Source organism: Plasmodium gonderi, assembly GCF_002157705.1.
Source record: "Plasmodium gonderi DNA, contig: Chr11, whole genome shotgun sequence".
NCBI classification, from domain to species: Eukaryota; Apicomplexa; class Aconoidasida; order Haemosporida; family Plasmodiidae; genus Plasmodium; species Plasmodium gonderi.
Window position 1 is genome coordinate 1,022,012 of NW_021628936.1, and position 21,095 is coordinate 1,043,106.

At 29.5% G+C, this 21,095-nt stretch overlaps 5 protein-coding genes across 5 annotated transcripts; 3 read left to right on the plus strand and 2 right to left on the minus strand.

Annotated features, from left to right (window-relative positions):
* Positions 1–422: 422 nt before the first annotated feature.
* PGO_112170 (hypothetical protein, conserved) lies at positions 423–3,308 on the minus strand (the record flags this gene model as incomplete). The annotated part of the gene is made up of 1 exon (XM_028688555.1): positions 423–3,308. One exon carries the CDS (start codon positions 3,306–3,308, stop codon positions 423–425), a length of 2,886 nt encoding a protein of 961 aa, XP_028544356.1.
* Positions 3,309–6,239: 2,931 nt separating this feature from the next.
* Positions 6,240–8,520, plus strand: PGO_112180 (3-oxoacyl-[acyl-carrier-protein] synthase i/ii; the record flags this gene model as incomplete). Its single annotated transcript, XM_028688556.1, has 3 exons — positions 6,240–6,287; positions 6,971–7,090; positions 7,264–8,520. The coding sequence occupies 3 exons, from the start codon at positions 6,240–6,242 to the stop codon at positions 8,518–8,520; spliced, it is 1,425 nt and encodes a 474-aa protein (XP_028544357.1).
* Positions 8,521–9,948: 1,428 nt separating this feature from the next.
* On the plus strand, positions 9,949–11,106 carry PGO_112190 (hypothetical protein, conserved; the record flags this gene model as incomplete). Its single annotated transcript, XM_028688557.1, has 1 exon — positions 9,949–11,106. One exon carries the CDS (start codon positions 9,949–9,951, stop codon positions 11,104–11,106), a length of 1,158 nt encoding a protein of 385 aa, XP_028544358.1.
* A 174-nt stretch (positions 11,107–11,280) lies between these two features.
* On the minus strand, positions 11,281–14,246 carry PGO_112200 (oxidoreductase, short-chain dehydrogenase family; the record flags this gene model as incomplete). The annotated part of the gene is made up of 9 exons (XM_028688558.1): positions 11,281–11,322; positions 11,738–11,843; positions 12,020–12,172; positions 12,304–12,431; positions 12,548–12,714; positions 13,183–13,295; positions 13,455–13,584; positions 13,752–13,963; positions 14,146–14,246. 9 exons carry the CDS (start codon positions 14,244–14,246, stop codon positions 11,281–11,283), a joined length of 1,152 nt encoding a protein of 383 aa, XP_028544359.1.
* A 1,975-nt stretch (positions 14,247–16,221) lies between these two features.
* On the plus strand, positions 16,222–20,850 carry PGO_112210 (hypothetical protein, conserved; the record flags this gene model as incomplete). Its single annotated transcript, XM_028688559.1, has 1 exon — positions 16,222–20,850. One exon carries the CDS (start codon positions 16,222–16,224, stop codon positions 20,848–20,850), a length of 4,629 nt encoding a protein of 1,542 aa, XP_028544360.1.
* Between the last annotated feature and the right edge of the window lie 245 nt (positions 20,851–21,095).

The window sequence follows — 21,095 nt, forward strand, 5'->3', positions numbered from 1 at the left end:
AGTGGGGGAAGAGGTGAAAAAAAAAAAAAAAAAAAAAAAAAAGAAAAAAAAAAAAAAAAAAAAAAAAAAAAAACAAAAAAAAAAAAAAAAAAAAAAAAAAAAAAAAAAAAAAAAAAAAAAAAAAAAAAAAAAAAAAAAAACACATTTTCCACTTGTGTGGAATTATTTACATTTTGAAAATTTACAAAAGCTAAAAATTTATTATCACGCCATCCCCAATATTATGTGCATTTTTTTTTGTTTTTGAACTTGTTTTTTTCTCCTCTTTTTATTATCTGTTCCATATAACCTCCTTGTGGGTAGTGTTCATAAAGCTTTTGTGCCTTGTCCTATGTATATAAGTTATGCAGAGTGTTCTTTCTGTGCGTGTTCTCTACAACACAGCTGATCCGCTGATATACATATATGTACAAAGGGGTGCACTAAGTTTTGGACGCCGTTTTGTTGAAAAACTGGAAACCAATAATCTTAATTTTGTTGAACCTCCTTTTCCTTTTATCAGACTCGTTACTTTTGGTCTGTTCAAGTGAATTTGATTCCTGTTCAAGTTCATTGGTGTTTGTGTTATTTTCCAAAGGTATAAATTCATCGTCGACTGTGGGTGTTATGTTATTCTTTGATAATGAATGTTTATTAAATGGATCTACTTTATTCTTAAATTTGGTACCCTCTCTAGAATTATTTAGTTCTTTTTCCTCTAGTTTTTCTTCTCTTTCTAATTTATTATGTGAATTTTTTGATTGCTTCGCACTGAATGATCTTGTAACATTGCTGCTCTCTCGTTTGCATTTGGAATTTGCACCATCATCTATCCTCTTAGGTACAATTGATTCGTTACTGATTCTTCCTGACTTTGTATTTAATTTGTTTTTATAGTTCAACGTGTTCATCGTGCTAATAGATTTCTGTGTGTCAATCGATTTATGCGTGCCAATCGATTTCTGTGTGCCAATCGATTTCTGCGTATTAGTCGAGGTCACCACTCTCCTGGAAATATCTGCACTTTCACACTCATAGTAATCCATATTCGGTGTTGGTTTCCTGGGGAATCTTTCTTTTGATGATTTAACTGTATTCACGGGAGGAGTTTCTTTACCAGATTTTTCATAATCTGACGCACTTATAATTCTATTCAAAAAGGTTTTTTCAACACATTTAACTTTTTCAGATTCGTCTACAAATTCATCTTTAAATAAATTATTTGTTGCCTTAATTTTATAGCAGCGTTTGGTTTTCTCCTTATGATTTCCACTATTTACATTTGGATGTTTATCTTTCATATGATAATTCTTATCCTTGCGGGACTTGTTAACATTATTATCTTCAAAAATAGATTCTGAATTCGCGTAAAAGTTTTTCTCAATAAGTTTTGAATCATCGTCATTTCTCACTCTCGTCTTTTTTTTACAATCATGATAGTGATGAACATTACCCTCGTCTAACAGATTATCGCCATTAATTCTTCTACATTCTTTATGTCCATTTTCCTTTTCATCAATTTTAGACATTTTTTTTTTATTTCTTCTTCTATGTGTAGGTAGATGGGAAGGGCATTTTCCCTTCACTACCCCTGAATGATTATTCACAGATTTTATATTGTTTATCATTTTGGAATGTATTTCATCATTTCCATTTTTTAAACTTAGAATGGTATTTGTTGTCGAACTGAGTGTAATAAAATGTTTACTAACATGCGCATGGTTACTATATGTTCCCTTAATGTCTTTATCATATCTAGTATTACTATATTTTCCCTGAAGAGTATTATCTTCTTTGGTGATTATATAATCTTCTACATATTTCATATAGTGATGTACTGATTTAAAATTCGATTTGGCAATGAGATAATTTGCAATGAATGGAAATTTTCTCGTTAAATAATCAATTGTTATATTGGGTAAAAATAAATGCTTAATTTTAAAAAGCCAACTATGTGTACTTCCAACATTAACAACATATCGGACTTTTGAATTAATATATTTATTATTTTTTAAAAAGCTATTATTTGTGATTTGATATTCTTTATTTATTACTGAATCGATGAAACATTTTTCTAAAAATTCTTTATTTTTGGACAAGTTTTGTTTTTTTTTTTTTTTTCTACTACTTGTGCTCATAATATTATTCCTCATCATGTGACTCACACTGTTATTATTGCTTATATTCTTTTGCATTCCATTGCTGCTATTTATGTTGTCTACTGTGGCAGCAGAATATTGTTTTTTAAATGGTTCCTTATGAACCTCATGATCTACCAATTGCAGGTGCATTGAATATCCTGACATTAAGAAGTTGTGTACTTGCTCCTTCAATTCTTCTGAATTCAATTTTCTGTGAGATACATTCCGTTTGCTTTGTTCCTTTTGGACTGTCTCTGTCGAATTTGTCGCATTTTCCGCTTTTCCCGTTTTTTCCGCATGTCCTGCTTCCTCCTTATTCAAGAGATAACAATTCGGATAGAATGAGAAAGGATAAAAAGTGTTGTTTCTTATTTCTTGTAGTCCTCCATATTTCTTCTCCAGCTGAGTGTCCATTATTTCTTGCCTCAAATAAGACGAATAATTTGCGTCTAGAATTTTTAACTTTTTTGTCATATAAGATGGAGCAAAATTTAAAAATGATTTTCCAAATGTTTTGAATATTTTTGGGGCATCGATTATATACATTCTAAATAATCTACATCTATATTTTGAATTCATAATTTCCAACAATTTCATAAATGTTGACATTGGGAATTTGGATATTGATATCCCTGAACAATCAATAAGAGATATGTAATTTTCAACTTTCCCAGGTATACATAGATATTTTAAAAAGAATTCAAAACAGAAAAAGAATAAATTTGTTAATTCTTCTATATCTAATAATTCAACGGATAGTAAATTTATTATCAAAATGGGTCTACATTTTTTATCTCTTCCATGCCAATATATAACTCCTTTGTTAATATAATTTATAACATCTTTTTCTTCTATTGGTAAAATATTTGATAATCGAAATTCATAATTACTTTGAATTAAATCTAATGCTTTTGGAAAATCAAATTGAGCTGAATACAAATAGCGCAAACACTCATTTTCAAAAAATGCCTTGTTTATTTTTAACGATTTATCTTTGCAATACTTTTTGAATTCACTTATGGCAATTTCCTCTTCTGTGTTGATAAATGTATTATGGAAAATGTACCTCAAATTTGCATTCTCATCATATACATCTTCCTTCTCTGGCTCGAAGAAAAATACATTTTCATCTATCACGTATTCGTTGATTTTCTTTTCAATAATCACTTTTCCCCTTGATATTTCCATTATGCACAATTCGCTATTTCCAATGTCGTCCCCTTGCTTTATAGCTGATTTCCCTTACCTGTGTCTGTTCCGGTGCCGAATTTTCCTACTCATTCAATCAGAGTAACAAATGCGTAATATCTTCAGTTGAACTAGTGACAAGACTATGACACATGGGAGGATCTCGTTAAATGTATTGTGTGTGTCACTCCCCCACAGTGACGCGTATTTTTAGCGCATGTATTGTGATTGCTTTTTTCGTGTCCTATTTCTTCTTTTGCGATTTTTAGTAACTGTTTTACGTTTTTTTTCCTAAAAATTTGAGAAATTGCTGCGAGTTTTTGCGAACTTGTGAATTTTTGAGTATTTACGAATTTGTTGTAAATTTTTTGTAATTTTTTGTAAATTTTTTGTAAATTTTTGTAATTTTTTGTAATTTTTTGTAATTTTTTCGTAATTTGTATGTAATTTTTTGGTGCTTACTTCACAATGTTTTTACACCTTTTACACACTTTTTTGCTTTATTTGATAAACTTAATTTCCAACTTGTTATTCTGTCAAGACTTGTTGTTTCTTTTTTTTTAGCCCCTTCTCTGTTAGTGCAATTGCTATGACAATGATTCACAAGTATCCAAGGTACAAATTGAGCGTTTTAAAAATTTTTTTTTTTTCCCCTTTTTGGAAATATAAGGAAAATTTTGGTAACTCCGTATATATAATAAAGCACACTATTTTGTCACATATATTTTAACATTTATACATTTAAAAAAAAAAAAAAAAAAAGCACAAGTGTAAGCATAAACATGAACATAAGCATACACATGAACATTTGCATAAAGATAAACACAAATGCAAATGTATATATAAAAATATATATAAACTCATAAAAAGAATTCAGATATTGTTACGTGCATAGGGTATAATTTTGGCATTAAAAACAAAATAAAGGTTTTTTTTTTTTTTTTTTTTTTTTTTTTCTACTATTACAAGGTAGTATCTTTACCATTTAAGCATATACATATATGCGCATTAATTATTAATGATTTGTTATACATCAAACATAAATCAAGTGTCGAATGGAGTTGATACATTTTTGTATCATAAATGATATATCTTTAATGTAGCTTTAGTGACCTTAGCCTACTAATGTGTCACTTTTTGATACTTTTATTGGCATTTGTGTTAGACACATTTAATTGAAACTATTAAATGTGCTATTATGTACGAGTCTTCATTTTGAGTACTTATTTTTACATACTCTATATTCTTTTTTTTCTTCTTCTGATATTTAAGGCACGTAATTGAGTCTTCCTATATCATGCTTATGAAAGAGTGTAAAAATTGCATATATATGAACATATATATACACATATACATATACATGCATGGCTTTTTACCCTTTTTTATAAAATCATTTATGTTCAAAATGAATTTCTTACGTTTATAAATGTATATGGTTGTATGTTTGTGTAATAATTTGCAAACGTATAAGTTGTCAGTGTACACACAGAAGTGTATAATCTGATGAGGCACATTGTTTATGATGAAAATAAAATTCACATATTTTTTTCCTTTTTAATCATCTCACTCAGGAATGTGTACATAAAAAGTAAAATGCATTTTCCTTTAATTTAAGATGATATATTGAACAATTTGTTCTACGTAAACGCGTTAAAAAAAAAAAAAAAAAAAAAAAAAAAACAAATGCAAAAAGAAGCAAAAAAAAAAAAGTAAAAAAAAAGGGAAAAAATGTATACATTATTTGCATCAAGCACATAAAAACACGCTTGAATGCAATTAAATTCACATGAAGCTTAAGCACAAATTTTAAGCAACAGCGAAACATGCGCAACTTTCAATTTGTCTAATTTGAGCATGGTGAGCAATTTAGTCAATTTTCCTTTCAAAATTGTCCCCCTGAGCAGTTAAAAGAGGAAAGTTACTCATTAAAATGCACTTGATCATTGAGTCAAGCGATGGACGGGAGGTATGAACTCAGGATGAATAAAACACAAAGAGTTCTCATTAAGTCACACATGTCAAATAAATGCCTTTAACTTGTTTGCTGCATGAATGTTGTGAAGCTTGGGGGAAAACGTGCGACACTGCTTCTATGTTAAAAAAGTCTTGTTTCGTTTTTTTTCCTCTTTCATTTTGTAATTTTGCACTTGAAAATTTTGGGATTTTTTCATTTGCCATTTTCCTTTGCTTTTTTTTCAATTTTGACAATTTTCAAAAAAGTAAAAAATAACACATTTAAAAAAAAAAAAAAAAAAAAATATATCGATAGGCAAAAGAATAAAAATGAAACAATTAACTCCATTTTAACAAGGTACTAAAACACAGCACAATTTTTTTAGATATTCCTTTTTTTCAATACATCAAAATGGACATTTAAAAGGAAATGCACAATCTGTTTTGGTTTCCAATGCGCGTTGTAAAGCTATTTTTTTCACAAACTCTGTAAAGTTCCTTCGTAGGGTGGCACATGCAAAATGTAAGAATTATAGAAAATGCGACGATTGTAAAAAATACACACATATATATATGCATACACATACACAAAAGAGAGAATATTTTCACATTTTTTTTTTTTTTTTTTTTTTTTTCCCAAACTTTCGACAAAATAAAAAAAAAATTAGCAAAATTCAAGTGTCAAGAGATATGGTCGTGTAATGTGTACATTTAGTTTACATGCGAACCACATTTTCATTTTTGTGTCATCATTTTCCATTGTATTTCAACATAAGTTTTTTTTTTTTTTTTTAATTAAACAATAAAAGAAAACAATTTGAGCGAACAGAACAACATGAACCAAATAAACAAAATAAGGAACGTGAACCCATATAAACTAAATAGGCAACAAAAAACCAAGCAAACAAAACAGACTAAATTAAATATTGACGCGTTCAGAAAAAAGATCTACCTATTATAAAATAGATTTAGTGAAAAATGAGAATTTACAACAAAGTCCTTCTCTTCTACATTTTAATTTTACAAGTAATTTTAAAATGCTCAATGAGTTATAAAAAATTTTTTAAAATGCCATCACCACGCATGTGTACATATGCGTAGTTGAAATCAGTACTTGTTCTTAACGAAAAAAAAAAAAAAAAAAGGAAAAAAAAAGGCGAATTCAAATATACTAAAACTATTGTATTAAAGGATAATGTATGTACCTTGTAAAATTAAGCACTTTCCTACATGCAAATTTATCCTAATTTTATATATCTATGAAAAAAAAAAAAATAAAAAAAGTAGAAAACGAATTCGCACTTTAACTACTAAAGAACAGTTCTCACATCCCAATGTACTTGTTTGGGGGTATCATAGTGCAATGTTCCTGAGCTCATAGTTTGCAATGTTGCAATGTTGCAATGTTTTGTTATTCTGTTATGTGGACGTATGTATATAAACGTTTGATCTCAACTACTGAGAGGAAGTGTTAGCAGTGCACTTGATTGAGCACGTTTTATTTGCTACAAAAAAAAAAAAAAAAAAATTCGTAAACATATACGTAAATGAATACACAAACACTTGTGCGAATACATATACAATTCCTTTTAATACAATAAAGGAGGGACCCAGTTGCACCTATGTGTGCAACGTCTTCATTCCTTTTTCCATTTTTTTTTCAAAAGACACATGCATGAATATATTTTAAATTGCAAAAATGTCAATAGGTACACAGCAAAAAATATGGATTTATCAAGAACAGTATGCAAAGAGCTGGAAAAGACACTTTCAGAAATGTAAAGCTGTACAACACCTACAGTGCAAATGAATTGAAAACACATTGTGAAGTAAGACGTGAACAGAAAAAAAAAAAAAAAAATTAATTTTACATTTTTCCATAATGGATTCATCATTTTCGATTTTCCATTGTGAATATTTCATTTTCGATTGTCGATACATCCACTTATTTATGCACACATGCCTAGTCATACGCACTGCGTTTACTTGCACATCAATACAGACATCGAGAGTTGTGTGCACGGGAATTGGCATTGTAAACGGAGTAGGAATTGGAGTAGAAAAATTTTGGGAGAATCTAATATCTGGATATAACTCTATTGACAAAATTAGCAAATTTGACGTAACAGGTATGTCCTGTGGAATAGGTAGCGAAATCGATAAGAAAGACTTCAATCCCTGTGATTATTATACAAACAAAAAAGATGTAAATCGAAATGATGATTGCACTCATTATGCTGTATCCGCAGCAAGACTAGCCATAGATGATGCAAAAATTGATTTACAGAAAATTGATTGCAATAAAGTAGGGACTATTATAGGAAGCGGTATTGGTGGGTTATCTTTTTTAGAAAAAGAAATGAAAACATTGTATGAAAAAGGACATAAAAGAATAAGTCCTTATTTAATACCTGGTATGATAGCAAATACACCAGCAGGTTTTGTATCGATGGAACATAATTTAAGAGGAATTTCACTTGGCATGCTAAGTGCTTGTGCAACATCTGGAAACACCATTGGTGAAGCATATCGTTATATAAAGTATAAAGAATATGATGTCATGGTTTGTGGTGGAACGGAGGCAAGTATTACACCTATAAGTTTTGCAGGGTTTAATGCATTAAGGGCTTTATGCAGTGGATATAATGATACTCCCAAAAAAGGATGTAGGCCTTTTGACTTAAAAAGGAGTGGTTTTGTTATGGGAGAGGGTTCAGGTATTCTAATTTTAGAATCGTATGAGCATGCTGTTAGAAGGAATGCCAAAATATATGGAGAGATTTTAGCATATGCTTCTGAAAGTGATGCATTTCATATGACAGCACCAGAGCCAAGTGGACGGGGTTTGAGTAATTCTATCCTTAAGGCAATCAGAAATGCAAATATAAATATATCCGATGTTAAGTATGTGAATGCACATGGGACATCAACTAACTTAAATGACAAAATTGAAACAAAAGTATTAAAAAATGTTTTTAAAGATCATGCCTATAAATTACATATATCTTCTACCAAAAGTATGACTGGTCATTGTATAGGAGCTGCGGGTGCAATTGAATCAATCGTATGCTTAAAAGCAATGCAAACAAATGTTATACCACCAACTATTAATTATGAACATAAAGATATTGAATGCGATTTAAATTATACACCCAACAAATGTTTGCACGCCAAAGAAAATATAGACATTGCATTAAATACAAATTTGGGTTTCGGTGGACACAACACAGCATTATTATTCAGAAAAATTACACAATGAGGTGATTCCACATGTTTCGTTAAGGTTCTCTGTCCCCGTCAGATATAAAATGATGCTGCTTTGTGAAGTTTTTTTTTTTTTTTTTTATTCCTATTTTTATTCTTATTTTTTTCTATATTATTTTTATTTTTATTTTATTTTTTTTTTTTTGTATTACACATTATTGGGAAATATATTTCCCTACGTGTTTGCTATCCTCTGGGAACCATTTTATTTTTCATAAACCCATGATAAAAATTTTCATCACATGCATTTTATAATCGAATCAACATGTCCCATTTCACCTTCCCATTTAAGTATTGTGTGCCGTATGTACCATTTTATATTTTTACAGATTAATTTTTTTAAAAAAGATGGCATTCATATTTTATTCTTTATTTTAGTCTATCCTATTCATTTCATTATATATTATTCTTTTTATATTGTTTATTTATTTATTTTTTTTTTTTTTATTTATTGCTGAAGTGTTTACAAATAATTTATTCACTATAACTAATTTATAAAGAGAGACATATAATCTCTGGAATCCTTGACTGGTTTTTCATTCGCGTGACAGAGGATAAGAAGCCATAAAACAAAGAACACAAAAATAAAAAAATAAAATAAATAAATAAAACGTGTTCGTGCTTTACGTGTTTGCCAAATAGGAGCCTATATATATATATATATATGGTTCCCTTTTTGTGGGCCAAGGCTTTTCTACAATTTTTCTTTTTTTCTTTTTTTTTTCTCACCTGTTTCCATTTGTTTTTTCTCTTTTTCTTTTTTGTAACATATCGCTCCACTATCACATGACACAATTGAGGACCATTTATAGCGAGATAGGGGAAATTTTTTTAAGTGCCTTAAAATTGAGGGATGAAATTTATTCTACACAATAACAAAATTCCAGTAATTGCCAAAAAGCGAAGAAATATTTTCTTTCAATTTAAAAAAGGGGTGCACAGGTCCTATATTTTTATAGGCAAATTGTTCAATTACCTTTTTGTTACAAGAAACAAAGTCCTACCAATTTAGCCATGTATTTGTTTATGGTGTAAAATACATATATATCTCTTTCGAGGGACCAATATGTTTTTTTTTTTTTTTTTTTTTTTTTTCTATTTTGTGTTTTCCCACCTTTTGGGCTATATCTATCGTTGTATCCTGTTTACTTACACGTTCTATAGCAAATACATCGAATTATCTACAAGTGAGATTGAACAAGGGACTTTTTTTGGATCATATATGTAAGAGGGAGAAGTTTTAATAAAAAAAAAAAAAAAAAAACATGTATTCACATATATGTTTTTATTTTATTTGACATTGTGCATATAACTACGTGCGAAAAATTAAGAAGACGTGAGATAAGGAGCACAATATATTCCTTAAAAAATTTGGTGTATTCAGGTAATATACACGGAAAAACACACATACCAAGGTGTAAAAATGAAAAAAATAAAATTAAACATTACAAGAGAAGAGGACAACTTGCAGAGTAACATATACTATGTGTGCGAGAAAAATATATTAATATCGAGACTAAATTTGACGATAAATTGTGATGAAAATAATATTGAAGATGATGAAATAGTGGAAACCAATAAAATAGAAATAAATAACAATAGTAACATAGATAAAAGGGAAAAAAAGGAAAAATGTTTTAACATAAAAATATCATATAGCGATGAATTAAATAACCTTTATTTAAACAATGTAATAAATAATTTATATGATTATATTTTTGAAAGCAAAACAAATGATTTTAATATAAATAAAAACCACCGTTGGCATGTGTTTATAAATATGTACATATATGAGTATACCCCATATATATATGACCATATCTGTAATGTAATAAATGTACATCTGTCTCTTCTGCTAATTCCGTTGTGTTTCTATGACTTCGATCACAAGTGGTATAGGTGTATTAAAAGTTATGAGGAGTTGGAGAAATTGTTATCTGTAAGTAGTAGCAGCAATGATGGGAAATTAAATGAGGATTCAAGTGAGTGTACACATTTAAATGGTGACACATTGAATGATCATACAATGAACTGCGAATTTCTACATAAAAAATCCGAGGAGGAAGGAGAAATTCCATCGGACATTTTAATACTAGACAAAAACCAACAAAATAAAAAAATAATAATAAACCAGCTAGAAAACTACAATTTTGATTTATTTGTAGAGATAAAAAATGATGGAGCAGAAGGTGCTGGATTATTCAAAAGAGTGTTAATAAATTTTATTCCTATTTTAAGAACAGTGAACGTAGATGATCAATTTGTTTATGTAATCAAGTTTGTGGAATACCACGATTTTCTTTTAAATACACAAAACATAGATGATTATATATATAATAATATAATTAAGAAATATAAATTTTCAAATTTTACAAAATGTACATTCATTGATAGCTTTCGTTCTATAAAAGGTGCTGATAAATTTGACCTAAATGAAAATTATTACATTCTCTACAATGCTAATAATGCAGCTACTGACGAAACGTCCATTTTGGAAGACTCCAAAGAGACCATCCAGTTTTATTACGACTTCATTTTAAATTATTGCACAGGTTACTTCACAAAGAATTTCGTGAAGTGATTGCAAGGGGGAGAAGTAAGGATACGTGGGAAAAAGTGAATAACTTAGTTGTTGATGTCCCTCCTGTTACTGTGGCAGTGTAAATAGCCATTACCATTGCAGATACCTTGATGGCTGATATGGATGTAGGTTGAATGAGGTTTGCATCTTTTTTAATATATTACACATACTTGGTCACCTATTTGTGATTATTTTTTCTGAGAAGTTCCACAATTCCTACATGGAAGGGAGGAGAAGGGGGGGGGGGGGGATATACATAATGAAATCATATTGTTGTGTACATATGTATGTACGTATGTGTATACATATACATGTGTTCATTCATATGCGAACATATACAAGTGTTTTAACTTGTACATACATTTTTATGTGTATTCGCATGTGCGAAGTTTGTTATTACCAACCCTTACCGAATACGTATATGTTTTTTAACTTTTTTTTTTTTTTTTTTTTTTTTTTACAACGGTTTTGCGTCACCCATGAATTAGGAGATGAACTACTTTTTTTTTTTTTTTTTTTTTTTTTTTGTCAATATAAATCACATATGAATTTAACACTTCCTTTTTTTTTTCTTTTTTTTTGCAAATATCATTTAACATGCTTAAACAAAGTTTCCAAATTGTGTACGTACCTCGGATTTATGTAGGTCCTTAGCATAGGTTCTGACATAATCCACTTTACAGTCGGAATAATAGGAACCTTTTGCCAGCTGGTCTCGATTGACCAAGCACACATACCTGTGGGTGCAAAGACGGGGGAGGAAAAATAAATTAAAATAAAGTAAAATAAAATAAAGTGAAATAAAATAAAGCAAATATATAAACATACGCAAAACTGCATTTCTGTGACTAAAAAAAAAAAAAATGTATATTCGGGCAGAATTTCCCCCCTCTCGTGCAAAAAGTAATCTTACAGAATTGTCTGAGAGCCTTGTAGAGGGGATTTGGAAAAAATTAAATTTTTGGCTAATGCTCGAAACCAGCACTGTTCGTTTCGGAAGAGTTCAGTCCTTACTAAGCCTGGGTTAATGGACACAGCACAGGCCTTCGTTTTTTCATTCTCGAATCTGAAAAGTAATCCCATGTGGATATGCATGGATATGTATATCTATGTGAAGGAGCACATTTTACTTGCATTCGTGTAGTCATCACATAGAGTTGTCTTTTTTTTGTATTTTTTTTTTTTTTTTTTTTTTACCTCCTCTGCAACTGCTGCGTGTAGTAAAGCATACACAACTTTGAAAAGTTATATTCCCTTCGATATATCAAATTTGAATTGGTATTTTTTGTTGAATTTTTTTCACATATAAAATCATAGGTTACGTCCTAAAAGTGGGAGAAAAGGTTGTGATATCGGGAATATTATACAGGGTACATAAATGGTTCCTACTGATTTTTATTTGTAGTAAAAAAAAAAAAATAAAGTAAGTAAAACAACTAACCGACTCTTTGAGCATACTATGAGCTATGCTACTAAGATTTACGACCAGTGTATCCGATGTTATTATTCGCTTATATAACAATTTTGTTAAATAAAAGTGTCCAAAATAGTTAACAAAGAATGTTTTTTCCATTCCATTAATGTACTCAAGTTTTTGGCTCACAATTCCTGCAATTGAACAGGTGCATTTAAAATCATATGTGATAAAACGAGATGGAATTAGATGGAAGGAGATGGGCGGAGATGGAAATAGGTTGAATGAGATGGAAATAGGTTGAATGAGATGGAAATAGATGAAAGAAGATGGAAGGAGATGAAAGTAGATGGACGTAGATGGAAGGAGATGGAAGGAGATGGAAATAGATGGAAGGAGATGGAAATAGATGGACGGAGATGAAAGTAGATGGAATTAGATGGAAGGAGATGGAAATAGATGAAAGAAGATGGAAGGAGATGAAAGTAGATGAAAGTAGATGAAAGTAGATGAAAGTAGATGAAAGTAGATGAAAGTAGAATTGCTAATACAGACTCTGCTGTACATGGGATACGAGGTGCACACTTCTTAGAAAGTCAGGTAAGTGATGTTTTGTGAATGACTTAGAAACATAGTCAGCAAAGCAGTGAATATAATGTTACCGGCATTATTGACTAGAATATCTATTTTGGGAATTTTGCTGAGTATACAGTTGGCACAGTTTTCTATGCTCTTGTAATTTCCCAAATCAAGTTCCACACAATGAATTTTAGCGCTGAACGTGGAGTGGAAGTGAAGAATTAAATGTACATACATGTAACATTACCCATATTAAACACTACAAGAAGAAGATAAATGCATAAGCATTGAAAAAAAACACATATCACTTATTGTATACCTCAGCATATGTTAACAATGCCGTATAAATTATTACTAGGGATATTTCGTGAGAAGATCTGTCTTTACTAATTCCATGTGTTCTACTGATCTGCAGGCCAAAACGATTTCACATCCAAATCTTAAGAATTCCTTTACCGCTGCCATTCCGATTCCTTTGTAACCCCCTGAGTAGGAAAAAAAAAAAAAAAAAAAATTGCAAAAAAAGGGGTACAGCAAAAGTGCAACAAACGAGAAACAAAACGAAAGAATAATCAATGGCAGTACACAGATAGCAATAATGTTCTAATCAAGATAGGACAATAAGTCGAACGGACTCCTCATAGTTACGTACCCGTTACAACGACGCACTTTCCTTTTAACAGTGTTGCATTTTTCATAACCTCTTTACAAGTACCACCAATATTTTTTATGCATAAAATGTAGTAATATGCAACTATAACTGAGATATTTGTGAGATATTCGTAAATTTTACTATCCGTTGAAGATAATTTGGAATACTTTTCAACAAACAAATTTGTCATGGCTTTATGGATGGGTAAAAACCTATATATTAAAGGGTATATATCATTAAAATGATTATTGGAAGACAAGTTGGGGTTGAGAAATAATCTGTTCCTAACTATGACATGTGCTGCAAACACTCAGTAACAATTTAAAAAATGGGTATGACATAACATCAGCAGAAGCAGGGTGATGGATAGATTGATATATAAAATGCGTATCACCATATTACTCCTGAGATTATAAGAAAAATAATAAACCTCTTTAGTGAAGGGTCCGTCAAAATAACCCCTAAAAATGATGTCGCCTTGTTTTTTATTTCCATGTTTTTAATTTCGTAGTTTGTCATTTATTTCATTCATCAATTTTGTGTACTACGTTGGCATTTTGCAGATGTGTCGTTTGTGTGTGTGTGTGTTGTTTTATTTAAAAAGGAAGAAAAGGAAGAAAAGGAAGAAAAGGAAGAAAAGGAAGAAAAACAAAAAAAAAAAAAGTTCGTTAATTCGACGGCGCTTTATTGATAATATTGGAAAATACTTGTGTGTACAGCACATACTTTGAAAGTTTGAAGTTTTCGCAAAAATTGAAAAAATTCCTTTTTCTATGAATGTGGATACGTCGTGTATATACAGATTGGCATAATTCCAAGTACATGTTGACATATGTAGTTTCAAGCATTCAAATGCATCATTTCTGATAAAGCCCTCTGGGTTCCGAATATCTCTCTTTCTCCTTCCTATTCTTGCCTCCATCTCGAAAAAAAAAAAAAAAAAAAAAAAAAAAAAAAAACGGTTGCATCATTTTACTATTTTTTTTTCCCACTATTTTGTTCTTTCCTGTATGCACAGGTTACGTTTAAGAGTGTTTTGGTGTCATGTGTTACGCCCAACGAGTATGCATATATATGTGTATATATATTATACACACGTAATCTTTTTTTTTTTTTTTTTTTTTTTTTTTTTATACGTGACTCGCGTTACGAGCTTTCGGCAAGATTTTTATTTTATTTTTTTTTTTTCTCCCCTTAATTTTTATAGCATGTGCATTATTTTTGCTGTAGATAAACATAAGTGCACAAGTGTATTTTCTTTATCTTTTACAGGGAAGCTTTTCCCCACCTCACCCACTATTGCTCTCTCTCATTTAATTATGTAAATAAATGTATACTTTTGTGCATCTTTTTCTGATTTTATTTTTGTGTCAGATGTCGTGTGCGTTGCAGTCAACTACCTTTTTTTTATATATATTTTTATATTTTTTTGTAGTTTGCTTTTTTTTATTTATTTATTTTTTATTCTTTTATTTTTTATTCATTTATTTTTTACTGTTTACCTGTTTTTTTTATTTTTCCCATCTTTTGAAGTTGCCTTTTTGGTAATATCTTTTATTGCGTCGCTTCTTCAATTGCGTACCCTCCAAATAGTATATTGCACAAGCAAATCACGAAGTTATACGTAAATATATATACGTATTTGTTTTAGATATATATATATACATACACATATACCTGGTTGATTAACCAAATGACTAATTTATTGTTTTTTTTTTTCTTTTTTTTTTTTTTTTTATAACTTATTTTTTTTTAGATGTTTTTTTCTTTTTTTTCCCGCTTCTCCTAGTTTTTTTCATTTTTACTACTTCACGCCTTTTTGCACCTTCCCCGTTTTAATGAATTATGCCTTTATATATTTACTACCCTCACGTAATTACTACGGATTTTACATAAATTGTATGTGCACCTATTTTTTCTTTATTTAAAGAGGAATATGATGTACCAGTACAATTGGGGTTACTACTTTACAAATTTCACTGAGCGCACTTGGAAACCTCGCTAGCGCAATACGTATTACTTACATTTAAAAAAAAATAAAAATAATAAAAATAACACGAACACCTGCACAGATATCAAGTATATACACACACGTATAGCATACACACACGTGAAGCATACACAGTCACTACACATTTTAGTGAAAATATAATAAATGTCAAATGCATTTGATGTTGTAACATTGTGTCATTGTAACCACATGTACATGATTTGTTTATACTTGTATATTACACAAAGGCGATTATAAATACTGCCCATTTTTGCATTTACTTGTTTCTTCAAATAATTATGAAATGTATTTAAATTTCATTCATTAGAGAAATTTTTTTTGACACGATTTATTCTTCCGTTGAATCTTCATTTTTCAATTCACGTGGCTACAGGCTAACTGAATTGCACTGTTATCACTGCTAATAATTCTAGCTTTGAAACTCCAATTCATTTATCACGTTTTCTGAGCGTGAGCAAAATGAATTCCAAGATACTGGAAGTTTTAAATTTGATAGAGGAAAAATCCTTTAAAAAATGTGAAAAAGTAATTACGTCAGGATTGAAAGGAAAGAAGAATGAAAAAATATATTTGTTGTTAAAATGTTTACTTCATTCATATGTGAATGAAATAAAGGAATGCAAAGAAATGTTGGAATCAGTGGATATAGATGACCTGGATGAAAATTCGTTTTATATATTGAGAATAATATTTACAAATCTGAATGAAGGTGGAAATTTAATCAGTTTATATGAACATCAATTGAAAAAAGCGGAATCTAACAAGCATGGAATGATCGTTGATAATGTAAGTAACGATATTATTAGAAGCAGTGGTTCAAAAGTATTGGAGAAACAAAAGATTGTAGATATAGAAATAGTTTTAAAAAATCTCTTTGACTATTGTTTGAATACAAATTTTTTTAAAAAAGGCAGTAATTTGTGTCTAAAATTATACAAAAATACATGTGATTCGAAATATCTGCTTTATAACAGCTACCTTTTATATATGAACAATTCAAATAATAATCCACAAATTTATAATTTGTCTCTAAGTTTTTTAAAAAATTACAAATGTTACAGTAACAATAAAGTTACAGAGAATTTTTCTTTTTTTTTAGTTTTCTTTTTCAATAATATAAAATTAAGAAATTATGAAGAATGTGTCAAAATATTAGAATATGCTAAGAGTAATAATTTCTTTCTGAACCCGTTACAATACCAGGTATATAAATTATATACAAATTTTATTTTTAATAAACTAAATGATTGTATAGATGTGTTAATAAGCTTAATCAAGGAGCTATCTGAAAATAGTGATTACTACATCTTATATATAGATCTTATTATTTACCTACTAAACAAAAATGATAAAGATTTAAAAGTAGAAAATGTTTTCAATCTATACAAAAATGATTTAATGTATTTGGAATTTTTTCAAAAATGTTTAATAAATGTGTGTGTTCAGAAACTTAAAGCATTTCCTCAAAATATTTCTACCTTTTGGAATTGCATTGAAAACAAGGATTCTGATAGTGCAACAAATTCTGAACGATATTTCAAGGATGTTATGAATTTAGTTCTTTCCTTCGATAGAGAAGATAATAACAATATGAATGATAAGGAAAGTTTAAAAGACGATACGGATGAATGCTCATGTCTGTTCGAGAATATAATAAACACATTGGAAAAACTTATTGAAGAATACAAAACGGACGTTATGAAGATATATGAAGAACACGATGTAAAGATATACATCTACATGTTACTTTCCTTTGTCTTAAAGGAAAGTAAAAATTATAATTTATTTTATTCAATTAAGAACCATTTAAGTCTTTTGAAAGACGACATGATAGCCATCCTTATTGTGTTCATAAAAATTGTTTTAAAAAAATTGTATGTAGCAATTAGCACAGAAATGAAAACCATATCATCATTATCATCATCATCATCATCTGTAGATAAAAATGACCCGAAGAAAGAAGTACAAAAAAATGTTCTACAATTTTATAAGCAAATTTACAATTTTGAAAAATTATTATACGTATTGTATAAAAAAGATGTACATGAATCTTTTAACCGTATTTTTTCCATGTTCATACAAGTAACCAATAATATGGATTTAAAACTTCGAGATGATAACTTTGTTGTGCTTCTAGTCGAAATGGCGTTATATCTAGACAAACACAACCTCTGTCAATGTGAACAAAAGTGTAATCTTGATGATGATGCAACGCACATGTACAATTTGTTAAATGAAAAATCTGATAGTCTCAACCTTCGAAAGTGTAAAACGGTGGATGAATTTTTGGGTCCAATTGGAATTTACGATTGTGCAAAGGATTGTAAGATCACAACAAATAGTTTAGAAAAAAAAGACGAGGTGGAAAGCATAGATAAGAGTACAACCATAGGAGCTCCTTACATCCCAAATATCACAAATGAGACTACAAATATTTTTGACATTAATAGTGTAGAGAAAAACGAAAGGAATATACCCATGATCAATAGATCGTACTATATTGCTGCCCTGAGTGTATTGAAATATTCATATAATTATCGCATACGAATGACAGAAAAGGAGAATGAGGAAAAGAAAGTGAAACCTATATTAAACAATGATTATATAAATGTAGTAGTTCTAATGATATATTTGAATAATGTGATTGGAAATTTTACCAAGTTTTCAACTTTGATAGAAAAGTTAAATATTAAGAATATCCAGTTGATAACATATTCACCCATTTTGTTTATTCATACTTATAATTATTCCTACTTTAGTTATGCAGAAAATTTGTTAAAAAACATTTTAAATTATTACAATGTACAGCAGGGGAATTTGAAAAGTTCAGTTTCGAAATGCTTTCAAAATAATTCCATTTTTAAAGTGAACGAAATTGTGAATGCTTATTTTTTAAATTCTTCAAATATTATTTTTTATTTTATTAAGTTGTTGTACATTTTTAAAAAACAGTTAGATGCATCCCGAGTGGGATTCTATTTCAATCTCTTTGGAAGTGTAAAAAAGGACTATCCGATTCATAATGAGCATTGTACCAAATTTCCTCCTATGAATAATGGAGGAAAGGGTAACAACATGAGTAGAAATCGAAATGAAAAATTGAATGGAATCAAGAAGGCAACGAGTGTTCTAGAAGCATTAAACCATCAGAAGGAGAAAACTACCATCCATACAGATGTAGATGTAGAAGAAAAAAACAAGTTAAATGGTACGAATGTGAGATGTACAAATCAGAACAAGGATAATAAATTTACTTATGCTTCTATAAAAAACGATTTTCTAAATATGCTAAAAAAAATGAATGAAGATATACTGGACGAGGAACACAACTTTAAAAATTACTACTCGAAATTGATGCTAGACAAATTTAATTTCCTGACAATTGATAATCAAACGATTTTAATAAAATATAATATCCCATCATTTCGATTCACATTGTACAAATCGTTTGACACGTTCTTTTACAACCATATGCTTTATGAAACGCTAAATCCAGTAGAAGAATTTCAGTTCTTAAAGGACATTAAAATTTTGAACACAACAGAAGCGAATAGTGTTAATTTGCTGAAAGATATAAAGACAGTATATCCAATGATCATGTTATCTAGCTTTTACAATTTGAAGGGTAGTGTATACGTAACAAGCCATGAAAACATACTTGATTATAAAAATATGGGTGATGTGTTACAACATAGTGGTAGAAATGTCTCTCAAGATTCAGGCATGAGTAGTTTCTTCAAGAATACTAAAGAGAGTTGTAAAAACACAAGCAATCATAACAATGATGATGATAACAATGATGATAATAATAATATCATGAGCACTTGTGGCCGTAATGGAAATGATATTTCTTATGAAAAGATAAAAGAACATGCTGATTACAGTGTCGTAGATCATGAAATTAACTTTTTCACAAACAATAACATTTATGTAAGCTTTGACAAGGATAATTATAATTATAGAAATAAATATATTTTCAAATGGAAGAATAAACCAAAATTCCAATTTAATGAAAATTCTTTTACCTCCCCTTTTAATACATGCTTAACTGAATTATTCAATTATCCTATTCAGACCTTATACCTGAATGCTATTATTTTAAATACAGTTATGTATTTATTCCATAAGTCCTTTTATTTTTATTCATTTTCGGATGAATCTAAAAAGTTAAAGCTAATGAATAAGTCCAAATGTGCCTTTTTGTACCTTACATATATTATCTCTTACTACCAACTGACGGAGAGTCTAAATGAAGATGAATCTCTTTATTTACAAAAAGAATTAGATGAATTCACGATTGATGAAGAAATTTTATCCTTCAGAAGGGAAAGCGGTATTGTTAATCATAACGAGAGTGCGAATGGTAGTAATTCTGTCGAATCTTCTGTTGGTATTGTGAAAAAGACAAAAACATGTGTAGCAGCAGCACCGTCAACCAAAGATTCTGTCCTAATCGACCCCGTCTTTAAAAAAAAATATGGCGAAGAAATATTCAAAAGGTATAATATTATGCAAGCAGCATACCACAATGACATATATAGCAAGAGTGCTGCCTTATATTATAAAAGTTTATTATTAAATTTAAACATGTACTTAAGAATCTTGGCAGGAGACAAAAACATTAAGGAGTTTACTGATAAGCTACAATTTTTAGATAATATTATATACCTCTATATGTCCAATGAATTAAACGTTTTTAAACAGCTTTTAAAAAATGATACATCCTGTCAGATTATCAATTTGTCTTGTTTGTTTAAGCAGTATAATTATGTTGTACATAATATTACGATCTTTACTTTAACAATTCAATCTATTTATAATCAAGGAAAAAAGAAAGTTTCCAGTGAAAATAATATGCTTATCAAAAATTACCTTGTGAAAAAAATTGGCCTACTATCTGACATAAATAAAAACTTGCTTTCTCTTTCCGAGGTGCTAGATAATTACAGCCCAGTAACAACATTGGATGTACTAAAAAATTTTGAATTGGAATTGTTGAACGAAATTGCCGTATCGTGCAAGCAGCACGTTTTGAATTTGTACAATTTGTGTAATGGGAAAGTGCAAATTATAAAGTCTTATTTGTAACTCTCTGTGCATGTGCATGGTAGAACCAGAAGTGGGACCTCAAGCAGAACCAAAAGTGGAAACCGAAATGCCATCAAAGGAACGTACTATACCAATGTGCATCAAATCGGCCTTTTTAAACTATACGAATTTTGTAACCTTTCCATACCCACATTTTTAACCCAACTCGAAACATACTTACAATTAACGTAGTTGTTTTTGTACATGTGTGGATAAGGACCTTTTGACATTTTTAATTAACCGCG